The 15,911-nt window shown below is 50.7% G+C and overlaps 1 protein-coding gene across 4 annotated transcripts in view; it reads right to left on the bottom strand.

The window, feature by feature from the left end:
* Positions 1–1,063: 1,063 nt before the first annotated feature.
* HIP1 (huntingtin interacting protein 1) overlaps positions 1,064–15,911 on the bottom strand; it is a 66,830-nt gene continuing 51,982 nt past the window's right edge. For all 4 annotated transcript variants that reach the window (XM_083479198.1, XM_083479201.1, XM_083479199.1 and 1 more), the window contains exons 13-31: positions 15,651–15,723; positions 14,573–14,756; positions 13,133–13,221; positions 12,086–12,202; positions 11,869–11,970; positions 11,388–11,582; positions 11,079–11,226; positions 10,213–10,299; positions 9,839–9,946; positions 9,600–9,736; positions 8,730–8,840; positions 8,435–8,493; positions 7,904–7,997; positions 6,398–6,498; positions 6,133–6,238; positions 5,209–5,332; positions 4,365–4,426; positions 4,150–4,261; positions 1,064–3,507 (exon numbers count right to left, since the gene is read on the bottom strand). In XM_083479198.1, the coding sequence (XP_083335324.1) occupies positions 3,488–3,507; positions 4,150–4,261; positions 4,365–4,426; positions 5,209–5,332; positions 6,133–6,238; positions 6,398–6,498; positions 7,904–7,997; positions 8,435–8,493; positions 8,730–8,840; positions 9,600–9,736; positions 9,839–9,946; positions 10,213–10,299; positions 11,079–11,226; positions 11,388–11,582; positions 11,869–11,970; positions 12,086–12,202; positions 13,133–13,221; positions 14,573–14,756; positions 15,651–15,723 (2,029 nt within the window). In that variant the 3' untranslated portion in view covers positions 1,064–3,487. The remainder of the gene's footprint in view (positions 3,508–4,149; positions 4,262–4,364; positions 4,427–5,208; positions 5,333–6,132; positions 6,239–6,397; positions 6,499–7,903; positions 7,998–8,434; positions 8,494–8,729; positions 8,841–9,599; positions 9,737–9,838; positions 9,947–10,212; positions 10,300–11,078; positions 11,227–11,387; positions 11,583–11,868; positions 11,971–12,085; positions 12,203–13,132; positions 13,222–14,572; positions 14,757–15,650; positions 15,724–15,911) is intronic.

Here is a 15,911-nt window from a genome sequence, read left to right as displayed (position 1 = left end):
TAAGTACAATTGCCCAGGGTAGGGAAATCAGGTCCTTGCTCCTTAAGCAGCGCCTTACAGAAATAAAACAGCATTTTTCATTTGCTCAGGTGAGACACCCCAATGAGGACTGTTGTACAAAAGGCCAAGGGCCATTATAGCACAGGGTTTACTGAACAGAACTCCTGAAGGGTGTCAGAAGCTCTTCTACATTTGACAGCTGGGACTTTCATAAGAAATTAAGTACCAGAAGGCTGGGCTAGAAGAAAAGATCCAATGAGTGAATTTCACTGAGACCCAACCCAGCCGGCACTCTGCAAGCTGCTTTGAGCAACTCGCTTGTGGAGGAAGAAAGCAGGGTATAAATGTTTAAAACAAACAATGAACAATGGTGTGGGCAAAGGTGCAGGAATGAATGTAGTGATACGAAGTGCCTCAAGGGGTTATCAGGGTGTTGAAAGCTGGGATCAAGTATGCTTAATCCTTGAGCTCAATAGTAGATAGGTAGCCGTGTTGGTCTGCCATAGTCAAAATAAAAAAAGAAGTGTGCATGCACACGAAAGCTCATACCAAGAACTAACTTAGTTGGTCTTTAAGGTGCTACTGGAAGGAATTTTTTTATTTTGACTTGAGCTCAATGCAGCTTCTATCAGCTCTATATACTTCATATTGAGTCATTCCAAAAGCTCTGGCCCTGTTCTCCCTAACCACTACCCTTCTCTCTGTGTCATGGCCTAAGGGGGCCATTGTTAAATTCTAGCCTTCCACAATGTCAGACATGCATATTTTTGTGTTATTCTGACCCCAAAGGCAGGAGGACGGTCAGCATGCTACTCTCTCTCTGCCTTTAGCCCAACCCAGCACCCCACATATTATTTTGAACTGCAACTCTCATCAGCCTCAAGCTGGAGGCCACTGGGTTGAGGAAGGCTGCTATAGGTCAACCAACTCTACTTTGGGTGTTAGTCTGGCTAGATTGTTGGGTTCACCTGATCACATACAGAGTAAGCTGGAAAAGTAAGTCTGCCAAAGGGAACACTGTGAATCCTGGATCTCCCTCTTACAAATTACAAAGCCAACAGAACCGGGTTGAAATATTTATTTAAAAATTGAAAACACACATTCAACATATCATACAAAGGGGGGGGAATCTTGTATTTAATACAATAATTAAAAAGAGAGCTGGCACCTGGGTCAACTGGTAACCTGGCCCCAGACCTGTGGTGAGCGATTTTAGTCACTTAAGGGAAACTGCTCTAATGGAAGTTTTTGTTTGACACCCCTCACCCCAATTTAGGAAACGTTTAAAAAATAGAGGAGAAAGAGCGAGCACTGAGGAAGTCACTTTACTAGTGAGACAAAATGGCCTTTCTGCCAGGCTCAAGACATCACCCTGGCAGGCAGTCTTCTTCTGTTTTGTCCCCAACATGGGTGGCCCATCAGCCTGAAAACCTGAGGTAGTTGGGGGGGAGGGGACGGAGGGCAGAAGGGGTTGCGTAAGGGTAGTTCAGTGCCATATGGAGCCCCTTCTCCTATCATGTGCTGTGGCAGCAAGGCTGTTCCTGCTGCTTTGGAGACAGAGACAGGCAGCTGAGTGGCCTCATTCAAGCTGGCGGTGGGAAGAGAGGGCTATTTGGTTCTTGGGCTGCTGCCACCCAGATGGCAGGAAGGCTGGGGGCATTAACAGGCACCACTTGGAGAGGCTGTTGGTCTAAGCAACGACTTCTTCAGAAGAACTGGAGAGGGGTAGGCAAGTCGGAGTAACTCCCAACGTGGAGAGCAAGAAACCCTGGCTCCTCTGTGGGTCCCTCCAGCCCCTGCACCCCAATGGCAGTGTGCGAAAGACAGACTGATCTTGAGTGACTTGAGGGCAAGGAGGAGAGTCTGGAACGGGCCCAGGGACACTGTGGGACACAGCGCCACAAGTCAGACTCACAAATTTCCCTGTTTTGCCTTGTCACAGGCTGACCCTGGGCCCAGTCCAACTACCCACTCCATTGTTAGAGCTTCCAAAGTTCCCAGACTCTTTGGCAGCCCTTGGGGCCTTTTCAGATGACCCAGGAAGAATGTTACATGATGGTCATCTTTGTTTGGATTGTAGCTTGAACCCACCCGCCCTCAAGTTGAAACAGGTTGGCCTGCTGGCAAATACCAGGCACAGGGCAGTCCCACCCGATGCAGCAGGGAGGTTCTCTGCTTCCGAGTGATTGCCCCAGCTGGAGCGAGGAGCAGGCACACATTGGATTGCACCCAGTGGCAGGTTTTAATCTAGGGTGTACAGGTGTATCCATGCTTGTGTGTATGTGTGTGTGTGTGTGTGTGAGAGAGAGAGAGAGAGAGAGAGAGAGAGCAAACCTACTCCTCTATCATGAACGAGGACAGTGCAGTGTTGCTGCCCAGATGTTTCCACTGCTGTATGGCTAATGACTCACAGTGATCACAAGGTGCCTGAGGCAGCCAGTCATGGAAGGCAGCATCAGTTGGGTGGGGCAGAAGCCAAGTCTACAACAGGATCCACATTGCCTTGCGTTGCTGGCTATTTCAGACTCCGTTCGGTCCAGGGAGGGCTGATGGGTTGTGCTAATAGACTCCATGTGAGAAAAGGGCAACTGGCCAGGTCTACGTATGAGCAGGTGGAGTCCCTCACAGAGCCCAACATGAAAGCAGCTGCTCTGGCCCCATCAGACCCTCGCCAGCTCTTCCCGCTCCGAGATTCTCAGCTGTTTATTGCTGGCTCAACACACAGTGGGCTGCTCTCAAGCAGCAGAAAGGCCTGCTTTGTTGGAGCGGGCAGCGGAGCCAGAGAAGAGAGGGGCTGTGAGGCCAAGAAGTGTTTCCTGCCTGTTACGGGATGGCCTGTGAGAAGATGGCTGCCACCCACCTCCGGGATGGACCTAATCCATCCCTTCTATGGGCACCATGGTCTGTTTGTACTGAAGGCCCTCCAACCCTGTCATCACAGGGTGGTCAAGTGTACACACACACACACACACACACACACTACAGTTTCAGCAGGTCCTGCCACCCTCTTGGTTCTGAGGACAAGAGGTGGCAGACAAAGAGAAGCAGCATGAGCAGAGAGATGTCACCACGGGCCCTGGTGTGGGTCGAAGGCCAAGGCTGGCAGCTCGGAGGTTGTGCAAATAAGGAAGTGAACTGAAGGTGGTGGAGGAGAGAGAGATGGAGTACGACTTTTGCAGAGAGGCTGCAAAGCTAGAACAATGCCCATGAGGCCAGTGTGGGCTTTGTGGGCTATGGCAGGCAGTGCATATGGATGCTGCTACTGTTGCTGCTATGGTGCTGGGGAGGCTCCTCACCTCCTCTCCCTGTGCCCCCTCTGCCATGGCTGCTACTATCTTCTTGACCAGCAGGGCGCCCTGGCTGGCCCAAGAGAGAGAGGAATGTCTTCATGGTGAGCACAGGCTTTGCGGTATGTTCCAAAGGAGTTTATAATTCGTGTTCGGAAGGAGTTGCACCAATGGATGGTGCCTCTTCTCCAGCTGTCTCCTCAGGGGGCTAGATTAGCACCTGGGCAGAGAGAGAGAGAGAGAGAGAGAGAGAGAGAGAGAGAGAGAGAGAAAGCGCTTTGTCAGGTATAGGCAACTAGGGAAGTCAAGGTATTGGTGTATATGTGTGAATACAACCCATAACTAACCTGCTTTTGGAATAAATCTTTCAAGCACAGTTTGGATTCAAACCTCAGCTATGGCTCCAGCTGGGGTTGCAAAGGAAGGAACAACAAAATAATTGGGAGCTCACTCAAGAGCATGCTTCCGTTTCTTCCTTTGATGTTTGACAGCTGGTGGCAGGTGATTGACAGGTAGGCAGCTCCGCTTACCTTCCAAATGTGGCCTATCAGAGGAGGGTGGGCTATTTCCTTACCACTGCTATAAGGTAAGGCTTTCCTTGACCCAATATTATTATTATTTTTGGCATGGGTGCTCCACAAATGTAATTTTGCCCTTTTGGTGGTTGCAGCACTAACTCAAGGTGTTGGGAATTGAGATGAAAGGGCCTTGAACTGTGGTTCCTTTCCCTTTGCTGGTCCTCTGTGTCTTAGCAGGAAGGAGGCTACAGGCCCAAGTTGGGAGAATTGTGGCTAGGCCAGCATGCCCAGAACCTGCTGTGGCCCAAAGGCCAACATAGAAGCCAACAGGCCATCAGACTCACCATTCTCATCCCAGCCCTCAGCCACCCCTGCCAGTTCGTAGTGCTTCTTCCGCAGCTCTCCCAGGCGCTGGCGTTCCTTCTGCAACTGGTTCTCCAGCTCCAGGACTCGCACCTAGGAGGGAGGAGAAAGACTTCTGGAGTCAGGCTGCAATGCCTCTCCCTTCTGCTCTGCCTGGCATTTTTTACTCTCTTTTCTCCCTCCCTCTCCCAAATACCTGGGAATCCATTTCTTGACGCTTGATCTGTGTTAGCGTTATGGCGGAGAAGTCCATGCTGTCTGCAGGGGGAGAACACATAAGTTTACTCTCATTAATGGAAGCATGGAAGTGCAGGACTCATCCCTTCCCACATTGTTCTGAGAACTGCCTGGCAGCTGGTGAGCCCAGCTGTGCTTCCTGTAGGACTCAAGCAGCCAGATGAATAAGTCAAAAAAGTAAGAGAGAGGCTGTAACTGAAATGAATGAAAAACAGAGACCGCTACCCCTCTGCCTTAGAGAAACAGGTGCCTACAGGAGGTGCCTACCTAGACAGCATCTTAAAAAGCAGAGACACCACCTTGCCGACAAAGGTCCGTATAGTTAAAGCTATGGTTTTCCCAGTTATGTATGGAAGTGAGAGCTGGACCATAAAGAAGGCTGATCGCCGAAGAATTGATGCTTTTGAATTGTGGTGCTGGAGGAGACTCTAGAGAGTCCCATGGACTGCAAGAAGATCAAACCTCTCCATTCTTAGGGAAATCAACCCTGAGTGCTCACTGGAAGGACAGATGCTGAAGCTGAGGCTCCAATACTTTGGCCACCTCATGAGAAGAGAAGACTCCCTGGAAAAGACCCTGATGTTGGGAAGATTGAGGGCATAAGGAGAAGGGGACGACAGAGGATGAGATGGTTGGACAGTGTTCTCGAAGCTGCCAGCATGAGTTTGACCAAACTGCGGGAGGCAGTGGAAGACAGGAGTGCCTGGTGTGCTCTGGTCCATGGGGTCACGAAGAATCGGACACAACTAAACAACAACAACAGGAGGGAAAAGGGACCTCCAACTTCAGATTCAGAAACTGACCTGTCTCCTGAATTTGTGACATTCCTGACTTGGTGGTAGCCACCACCCTGGCTGTCGCCTGGTTGACTCCCCGGGAGGCTGTCTGGAGCTTGCTGAGGTTTGAGCTGTCTTTATCTGCTTTCACCTGGTGGATCAAAGAGGAGAATCAGTGGCTTCTTTGCAGGTGGGAGAAAAGGATTCTACGTGCCACATGTGGTGGACAAAGCAAGTGATCTGCAACGTGCTGCTCCAGATGTTACAAAAAGGGAAGGGAAGATCCCCTGCTGGTTGGGAAGAGAGCAAGCAAAGGCCCCCAGTGCCACTCTAATGCCATCCTAGAAGAAAAGCTCAAACACCAAGCACCACGGGTGGTCCTAGACTATATCCCCAGGAGCAAAACACTCATGAAATGCACTCTTGCCCACCCAAAGCCCCTTATTAGTTTCTTCTCCCTACTTCACAGATCAAACTTTTAGAAACTCTTTTGGAAGTGGGATCCTGAGACATTAAACTGGGTTTTCCAGAAAAAGCCTTTGGATGATTGTCTATGCAGGAGGAGCACCCAAAGTGGGAAGCTTTAACAACTGATTTGTGATGGGGTTCCAGCTGCAGCTGTACTCAAGCTGGAAGGAAGCCATGGATCATTTTGATGAGGAAACATCACCAGGTCACAAATGGATCCTACTGGCTCAGTTGCTTTGCCACTGACAGCAGATGAGAAAGTGCTGGTGGCAAACGGAGCAGGACACTGCCAGTCAAACGGCTGTTGGCATCCTGACTGCCCAGGAAAGCCTATTAAGCTTATTCATTCCTTGTATGACTGGCTGTTGGCCACTTGCTCAGGCACTCAGCTCAACATTCCTGCAGCAGGGGGTTGGACTAGATGACCCTTTGGACCTCTTCCAATGCTATGGTTCTAAGGAGGTATCACAAGGCAGTCCCTACCTTTGAAGCAGCAACTAGTTGGGCTGTGCTTGCTGCAATTTCATGTGAGCAGACCATGAGCTCCTCAAACTTCCCCTTGCCTTGAACCACGAGGTCAGCAGCATCTCTAGGGAAAGATGCGAAAGGGATGTTAGAGTGCCATCCCTCACACTCCAGGGCTACAAGCTGCAGCCCCTCATCGCAGCACTGCCTAGCTCGCAGGCCAACAGCAGGCTATGAAGTAACCCCAGGGATGTCTGCTGCCTTTTCTCCCCCAAACACTTACACCAGCACAGTTGCTCCCCAGCCGACAGCCTTGGAGGCAGAAATCAGCCCCTCCGTCCACCGGGAATTTCTGGCATAAAACTCCTTGGGGGATGCTGCTCCCTAGATGAGAAGAGGAGTGAGATCTAAGCATTGCCAGGAATAGCTGAAGGAGGAGTTCATTCTGTCTCTCTCAATTGCCACCAGAAGCTCTGCACCCACCACAGGGCCACAGAGGTCAGCGCAACACACTCCATTCACAGCCTTCTAGCTTCCATGGCTGTGAGCTTCAGCCTGAAAGTGGAGTGGCAGCTGCCTTATACCAGGTTAACCCTTGGTGCACCTTGCTCAGTATTGCCTGCCCTTACCAGCCTTCGGCTAGCCAGGGCTTCCAGGCAGGGAGTCTTTTCCACTCTGCATGTGAACTCAGGATCTTGTGCATGCAAATCAGGTGCTCCACCACTAAGCCACAGCCTTTCCTGGGGTGCGCAGAGAGGTAAGAGCCACCTTACAGACCACCTTTAGATTTTCCAGAACCTGTGGTGTTCACTGGAGAACAAACAACCCACTATCTGTTTTACTCTTCTCCCTCCCTCCTCTCTCTCTTGCCTATGTTCTGAGGTTAGGTAGAAGGCTCTGAAAAGGGTATCTTGATCCCAAAGGGAACTCTGGACACAAACATTCCCTCAGAATGAACAGGCAAGAATATATGGGAGTTATGAACTCTCCTTCTAACGAGTTACCAAGTGATGTAGCATCTGGACCTGCACCCTGACTGATGTCAAAAAACTGTTTCATTGGCAAGGTGGGAGCTGCATGTACCCTCTGTAAGAGTGACCATGGGATGCCCAGCTATGCTCCAATTGCCACACCTGTCCCATTTCATCTGAGTTTTAGTTCTGTTTTTTTGCTATGCAACCCTATTTATCCAGCATTGCACCTTTGAAAGACCGGTGTTTTCAAAATTTTATGTATACTGCTTTGAGAGGCTTGATCTAATAATTACAACACAGTTCTCTAAATAAAGCAAATTAGTTTAACTCGCCCAGTAGTATGAATTGTGTTCACGTGGGCCGATTCTCATACTCCTTTGTTAACTCCACATACATTGATAGCAATGAGAAAACAGAACCCCTGTGGGGGTCCCCTATCACCCACCATTCCAGCATCCTATTTAAGAGCTAAAAATCCATCTGTCTCCTAGGCCCCTATAACACTTGGAAGAGAGGCACGTAAGACAGCGAGAGGCTGCAGCTAGGTCCCAGAAAGCCATCTCATTTTATCATCGTCCATCCAGCTGCCCAAGGGATTGGAGTGCTATTAGCATGAACACAACACACCCCTTCAGCAACTCAGGAGCACACTGGAACAATGGCACTTTCCTGCCCCACCTTTAATCAAGGAGAGGAGTATGTTTTATGTAAACAACACCACAGACTGATAGCATCTGGGGCACAGCAGTGGCAAGAAGGCATGCTGAGTGAGAAGCCCACATTCCCAGCTTGCAAGGCTGGCACTGCTGACTCACCCTTCCACTCTCCACAATCTCCCGCTGGAGGTCCTTGGAAGCCTTGACCAGAACCTGGATGGCCTGCATTAAGCCTGTGCAGGAGCCCAGAATCCTGAAAATCACAAAGGGTTGGCTGTGCAGTGTCTGCTTACATCCAAAGCATATGGGCTCCACGGTAAAAGTCCCAGAGGCCCCCTCCCCACATTGTTGAGCAAAAAACACTTGCCAGGTAGAGGAAGCACAGCAGTCAAGGAATGAGCGGGCACCCTTCTCTGGCTCCGAGATGATAGCAGACTAACCCTTTCTTTTGAGGACAGACAGCCTTCGCCAACCTGGTGCCACCAGGCAGCTGTAGTGGCTGGGACTGATGGGAGTTGTAGTCCAAAACAGCTGGAAGGTGCCAGCTTGGCCACGGCTGCTCTAAAGCATGCTGTCCTGAAAACGGTGTGTCGGAGTGGGGTGGGGAGGAAGAGGTGTGCCAATGGTGCCCAGAAAAAAATCCAGACAGGGAGGAGGGAAAGGCAGCTGGTGCCAGGCTTCCATACCAACCTCTCGTTGACCTCAAGCTTGGCTCCAGTGTCTCCCGCCCGTGACTTGCTCAGCATCTCCTGTGTTGACAAGGGTGGTGGGGAGAGAGTGGGGCGGGTGTCAGAGCTACAGGATGAACAGCGTTAGCCCACTGTCACTTATACAGCAAAGCTGAGAAGCAGCCACCCCTAGAATGGCATAGAGCTGGAACTGAAATCTAATCCCCTGCCCTGAAAAAGAAAACATTATTCCTCCTTCTTTTTGAAGGAATCCCACTGGGCAAACAGGAAGCCGATCTTCCTCTCTCTCATCTCACCTCAATTCTGGAAGCTGCCATCTCAATTGCTGCTGCTGTGGCTGCCATCTCCTTGTCCACCAAATCCCCGAGTTCCTCCTGCTTGATGTCCAGGCCCTTGGGGCGCAGGTCCTGCAACAGAGCAGAGGGTGACCTACAAAGTTGCTGCCTTCTCTTGTATCCCCCACTGCCTCATATCAACTTCATCTTCAGAGGAGCTCACTAGGTGTAGGGAACAGGATCCTTCCATTTGTCTCTGTCAACTGCATTCTGTCGCCTGGTACCAGCGGCATCACATGAGCTGCTTTTGCCTGCGTGGATGGGCAGTTGATTCCTGCAATCCCCTTTTGAGGCCAGCAACATCTTTCCCTGCCCTGCACAATGTGGGCAGGTGGGTGTGGCTTGGCCTGGGCAAATGAGGAGGTCTGACAGGCCTACTGAGGCCTGTGGGGTAGAGGTTCCCCACCACTATCCTGGTTCTATACTTTGGGAGGAGCCAGCAACATGGACTCACTGAGCAGAGTTGGAAGGGACCCCAAGGGTCAGCTAGTTCAACCCCATGCAATGCAGGAATAGGTTCCTTGGAGGAGATCCACTCTGGGCTTGCAACCCCAACCAATGGCAGCCAATGTGCTGTAGTGCTTAAGAGTGTTGGGGCTAGGACTTGGGAGAGCAGGGTTCAAATCCCTGCTTGGCCACAAAGCTCAATGGGTGATGTTGGGGGCAAGTCAGTCTCCCAGCCTAATCCAACTCATAGGTTGTTGTGAGGATAAGGGAGAGAACCACAAAAAGGTGGGATTACAAATGCAATCAATCAATCAATCAATCAATCAATCAATCAATCAATAATAAAATAAACCTTTGCCCTCCCCAAACCATACAGCGACTCACCTCTCCAATAGCAGTGATCCGCCCAAGACAGTTCCTGATGGCCGCGCAGTTGGCACTCTCCAAAGAGGCTTTGTCCTTCAGGGTGCCCAAGTAGCACAAGGCCTCACTGCCACACTGCCTGCAGGCTTCCAACAGCACTGGAAACATGCAAAGGGAAAAGGCTCCACTCAGGCCCTGCATGACCTAGGAAGGCACCTGTTTCTGTCCTACCCTTTTCCTGGCCAGAGGCAGGTACTCACTGTCTGCAGCCTCCATGGGGGCCATGTGTGAAGTAGCGCTTGCCTGGATGATGGTGTCGCCAACCAGGTGGCCAAAGAGAGCCACGTGAGACAACAAGCTGCTCACATCTAGGAAGGGAGAAGAGAACACATGAGACCAAGCACAGGTGATCCTTCCAGGCTCATTGAAATCTTCTAAGAGAAATACTGCCAAGTGCTTCTGCCACAATGCCCACATTTAACTTTTCCAATGCAGTGGAAAAGAAAATGCCACTGACGAATGGGTGCAGCTGCTGACATGAAGGGGGTGGCTCTCAGGGTGTCCCACTTCCATGCTGCTTGTCCTACATGGGGCCTGTTGCCTGGGCAGCTGGAAACAGCTCCAAGTTTCTTACCTGACTGGTTGGAGAGGTACTGGGTGCATGCCTCCTGCAGCCGCTCTACACACTCGGATGCCGCAGAGGTCCTGGATAGAAGGTAATCTACACAGCACACAAAATAAAGGAAGCATTGAGTACAACCCTACTAGGAAGTGGAACTGGAAGAAGGCTTTCAAAGCTGATTATGTACAACCCAGCAATGAGGGTTGTCTTGACTTCCTCCTTGGCCTGGGCTTCTCCTTTTCAGCCTTTTAAGAATTCATTTTAGTTTATAGCCTGCCTTTAAATTATTATCCCCCCCCCCACAAAAAGAAATAGATTAAGAACTTAAGAAGAGTCTGCTGGGTAAGACCAAAGTGGGCCCATCTAGTCCAGCATCCTATTCTCACAGTGGCCAACAAGATGCTTCTGTTGGGAAACTCACAAGGAGGATTTGAGCACAAAAGCAACCACTCTTGTGGTTTCCAGCACCTGGTATTCAGAGGAATCACTGCCTCCAACTGGGCTGGCAGATCATAGTCATCATGCCTAATAGCCATCAATGGCCCTCTCCTCCTCCTCCTTGAATTTGTCTAATCATCTTTTAAAGTAATCTAAACTGGTGGCCATCACGGCCTCCCATAGGAGGAAGTTCTATAGTTTAATGTCTGACTGATTGAAGGGAGGTGCAGAGTGACTAGAAATTATTCTCCCACTGGTAACTGAAGCCATGGTTTATCCAACTTCAGCAGGAACTGCCCACGGTTGCAAGTTGCTGAGCAAGTCTAAGGTGTCCCCTGGAAGCATGAGGGTCAGAAGCATGCTTTGGTTGCAAGTGGGCTCTGGCCACAGAAATCTCTGCTGAAGGAGGGGGTGAGGGGCCCCAGGCCTGCTTGGCTGACCTGCGGAGCTCGTGCAGCTGACATGTGTGGGGTCCTCGATTCGGTTCAGGGCATCCTGCACCATCTGCTCAGCCTCCCTCGTGGCACACTGCAGGAGGGCAAACTGCTTGTCCAGGAGCTGCTGCTGGAGGGCCTGTGTGTTGCTCTCCTGAGGGCAAAGGAAGAGAGGCTAGACCTCTGCTCTTGGCCTACTCGTGGAGCAGCAGAAGAAGAGCTTGGGGTGGTCCTCCAGGAACCCTCACCACACAAAGAGCTTCTTGGGCTGTTCCTGGCTAATCACCACCATCTCACCTCCAATCCACCTCTTACCCTTTCCTCCAGAGAGCTCCGTAGCTCCTCTACTGCTTTGCCACTGTCCTCCTTCTCTCTCTGCAGGGTGGCCTTCAGCTGCTGCACTTCGGCCTGCAAATCAGTCAGCTGCTGGTCACGCTGGGCCACAGTCTCATTGAGGGTGGCTGTCTCCAGCTGCAGGCTGGCCAGCTGAGTGCTGTGCGCTGTTTCGGCCTAGCCAGCAGGAAGACAAAAAAAAAAAAAAAAAAAAAAAAAGGAGAGGTGAGGGCTTCTCAACTTCGCTTGAACTGCACCAGTCCTTCAGGAACCTTCTCCGTCCCCAGCTTGTGGTGGCTGCAGCCCCAACATCTGGTGTTCCTTGTGCCATTATGGCAAAGCGAGGAGAACTCATACAGAAGACTTGTGTGTGTGTGTGTGTGTGTGTGTGTGTGTGTGTGTGTGTGGACACACACAACTTCCGCCAGGCCTCTGAGGAAGAGGCCAGGCTGGAGAGTCTCACCTGTGCACTGGACTCAATGGTGCTTCGGAGGGTCTGGAGTTCCTGTTTGCTGACAATGAGCTCCCTCCTCAATGCTTCCAAGACTTCCACCTGCTCCTGAGTCTGCGGAAAGAGAAGAAGAATGTTTGTGCCCTTTCCCGTCAGGTTTCTCCAGCAGACATTCTGAACCCCCTTTCTCTTCTCCCTCAGCTGAAGCTCCCCCCTGCCCCCTGCTCACCTTCCGCTGGGCCTGCTCACTCAGCCGCTGGAAGGCGTCCTCCAGCTCTTTCTTATCCCTCTCCACGTCACCTTGGACCTGCCTGGCCACCGTCACCTGCTTGGTCACCTCAGCATTCTAAGGAACAGGAAGAGGGAGGCAAAGGAAGAGAAGGAAGCGGATTCAGCCACTTGGGTTCATGGGCATAACTGTGTCACGGCTAAAATGGCCGCTGTTTCTTTAATGCGAATAAAGCTGGGTCAGCATGACTCAGCGGTCTGCACCAAGTTGTATATATAAGTGAGAAATGTTCGTTTGTTGCTGAGGCTGGTGTTTGGGTTGGTTGGTTGGTTAGTGCTGGTGTGTATAGTTATTCAGTCGTGTTTTGCACAAAGACTTTTAAGAATAAAACTCTGCAAGGATATTCTCGTGGACTCTTTGTGCCGACAAGGAGACTGAGGAGACAAAGGGAGGTCAGAACCCTTTCCTTCTTTTTTTGCTTTTTACAAACACTGACAAACTGTCCCTCCTCCCATCTTCAGTGGCACCAGTGAATTTTCCTTGCCCCCTTCCTCCAAGTCATGCAGCGGAAGCACACTGCAGCAAATCCCCCCCGGGCACAGTCTCCATCTTTGCTGAGAGGGCTCCGCTACTGACTTGGCTCCTCAGCCACTGACTGACTTTTGATTCATCAAATTCTTTTCTAATTCCAGGTAAAACTCTGAATTTTGCTCAGTGCAACGCAGAAACATACCAAAGTGTGCTCTCTCTCTCTCTCTCTCTCTCTCTCTCCCTAGTTACTGGTTTCCTAGGTAGTGCTAAAGAGAAATGATAAAAGCTGTAAGTGGGAATCTAAGCAAATGCATAGATAATTGACCCAGAAAGGGTGTGGAAATCCTAACAAAAGGAAGGCAGTGGTTCACAGCAACTGAATCTTAACTGGCTTAACAGGGCCATCGTTAGGGTGCTTCAGCAGATGCAATCCCATCTTGTTGCATGAAGTCAGAGGAAGTGACACCCCCCAACTCTCTAGTACCAAGAAGTGAAGGAAGAACAATGCAGGGTTACCTTGCGCAGGAGGTCTGCGTGGTTCTGCACCAGCTCGCTGTACTTTTCCTTCAGCTTTGTGTATCGCTGCTCTGTAGCTTGTGCTTTCCCTGTAGCAGAAACAGACAAGGGCGGTGACTTGGTGGCTAGGGTGAATTAGCCATGTATTTTTGCAGGAAGGGATCAATTTCATATGTTATGAGCCCACTTGAGTTTCATACAAGTTTCGAACTGTTACAGACAGAAACTGGAACCCAGGTTAGCTAGGCTAAGTGTACAGACATATTCTTTCACGGCTGTTATGAAGACATAGTTTTAATTGACTTGTGGTGTGTTAATTCTTGCTCATTTTAATCACCCATGGATCCGAAGCAAAGCAAAAGGGCAATCAAGTTGCCACCCATCTGCCCAGTGGCAGCTGGTAACATTTTGACTTGGCAGGGCTGCAATTCTTGCTGTTTTCATGACAATAGGACTTGTACAGAACTTATTTAGGAAATAAGGAAACAATACAAATCCAAAAAGGGAAAGAAAAAAAAGCTCCTTAAAGCAGAAAACACTCCCTGTTGGTCCTTTGGCCTTCAGGAAAATAACTCTGAACATGCTCAGAAAGAATGTATGGTTCCTCTAGGCTAGCAGGGCTGTTTTTGAAGCAGTCCTTCCATATCTGCTATAGTGACTGTGCTGGACAGGCCTCATAGCAACAAATGGAGTGAGCGCTTTCCTACTAGGGTTGACTTTCTGGCCATCCAGAATGGTGCCTCTGGGGCTGGTCAGGAGGTGCTGGTTGCCAGGAGATGAGGCGGCCTCAGAGTAAGCAAGCAAGCAGACAAGGGAGCCCAGCCAGTCCACCAGCTCTTGCTGTTGGGAGTGGACAGACAAGTCACAGGCCCCTGTGGGGCAGTGTGAGGAGGCACCTCTCTTTGGAGGCGGAGGGGGGGGGCATCTCAGAGACCAGGGGCAGCAGTGGCTGCCCAGAAGACTTCCAATGAGAGGGGAGAGGCAGCTGAGGGAACACTCTCCAAGGGAAGGTGTTCGAAAAAGGGTGAGAGGCTGCCAGTTTTGCAGGCAAGGGGTGACATAACTGGGCTCCTGAGACCAACAGGGATGTCGCAGAAAGAATGTTGTTGGTCAAGGGAGCTGTGGACTCAAAAAGGTTGAAAACCTCTGACTTAAGAGACACACGGGAGGGACTTTTTGTTGCCATAGTTAAACTTTTGGGTGAGGATTGGCTGATTGCTGACTGACCAGAGAACAGGAGACTGACATAAACGTCTCTTTAAGTTCAGCATGTGTGTGGGAAAGGAAAGTGTGTGTGGTTTTGAGATTTTCAGGACTTTTTCAAATAAAGAAACTGCTTGACATTTTCAGCGGGAGGGCTATGCCCCGGTGTACCAACCCCCACTGCCCCAGATGGGAGACTTGGTGCTGGGGCTGCCATTCAGCCCTCTGCCTGCTCACTCTCTATCTCTGTGAGGCTGCGCTGGGCTTTCTCCGTGTCCTCGTGCCGCTTTTTCAACTCGTCCAGCTCTGTGCGCAGGAAGTCGCTCTCGTCCAGGGCCTGCTGCTTCAGGTGCTGCTGCTCTGCCAGCTCCGCCTCCAGCTCGTTGATGCGCCCCTTCAGTTGCTGCACCAGGCGGTGGCTCTGCAGGGCCCACAATGGAGAGGTGAGGGGATTAGGGGACCCACTGACAAGATTTGTGGGGGGTCAGGATAGGGTACACAGTCTTGGCTGGGGAGGCCAAGTGAAGCAGGTCACAGAACACCCCCAAAACAAATTAAACAAGGACTGCACATCAGACGGAAGGGGCACCCCTGAGTTTGGGACACCTCCACATTCAGAAAATGCCTCCCTATAATTGTGATGAGCTGAGGTGCGTGTGTACACACACATGTGTGTGTTTACAATGTTAAATGGCTACAACCCCCAACAACACATCTGTTTCTTGGTCTTGGGCAGTGAGCTGCAAGTGCTGTCTTCACAGTCCAGTAGCCTGGACCATCCTGACTGTTGATTGCCCCCCCCCAAACACTTGCTGATGGATGGACACTCCCTGCAACCTGCTGCCCTCCGGGAGCTGATGTGAGTTGTAGTCCAAAACATCTGGAGGGCACCAGGTTGGGGAAGGCCAGCATGCTGTTTTGCCTCTGTTCCCAGTTACATTTAGCAGATTTGTCTGTCCATTATTTGAGGTAACCCAAACAAGAGGCAGAGAAGAGAGGCAGGAACTGAAAGAGGTAGTGGTGGCCACATGGAGCTTGGCTCCGGGTTGCTCTTGTGTCTGCAAAAAGAGACGTCATTTCCCCAGGTCTAGCTGATGCAGCATTTTGGACTTGTGAAACCCTTTACAACTTCTGCCTTGATATTAAAAGCGGCGGAGGCTGTGTGTGCGCCATTGTCCTACCCCACCTTCTGGGATTCTCCTGTTTTGCCCCACAAACCTCCCTTCCTGAGAGCTGAGCTCTGCCCCAGAGTTAGGTGCCAGTCTGAAAGGCACCTTTCATGCGTTACCAACAGCGATGGGGACATTTCATTCACCTCGGCCTTGAAGTTCTTCAGCTCATCCTTGAGGGTGCTGATCTCCCTGTGCAGCTGCTCAATTAGCCGGTCCCTGGGAAAAGGGAGAGATAGGTTGGTGTTGTGTTTCCAATCTGTCAGGAGGACAGATAGCATTAATTTAAAAAAGCCCCTCACTCAGGAGAAAAGATGGGGGCATTCTATGACCCACCAAACCCCCAGACTGATCATATAAGCCATTAACACACAAACACAGTGTACCTTGGATGCAATTAAAGCAGT

Source organism: Podarcis liolepis (assembly GCF_965112155.1).
Source record: "Podarcis liolepis genome assembly, chromosome: 16".
Taxonomy (NCBI): Eukaryota; Metazoa; Chordata; class Lepidosauria; order Squamata; family Lacertidae; genus Podarcis; species Podarcis liolepis.
This window is presented reverse-complemented; position numbering and strand designations above follow the sequence as displayed.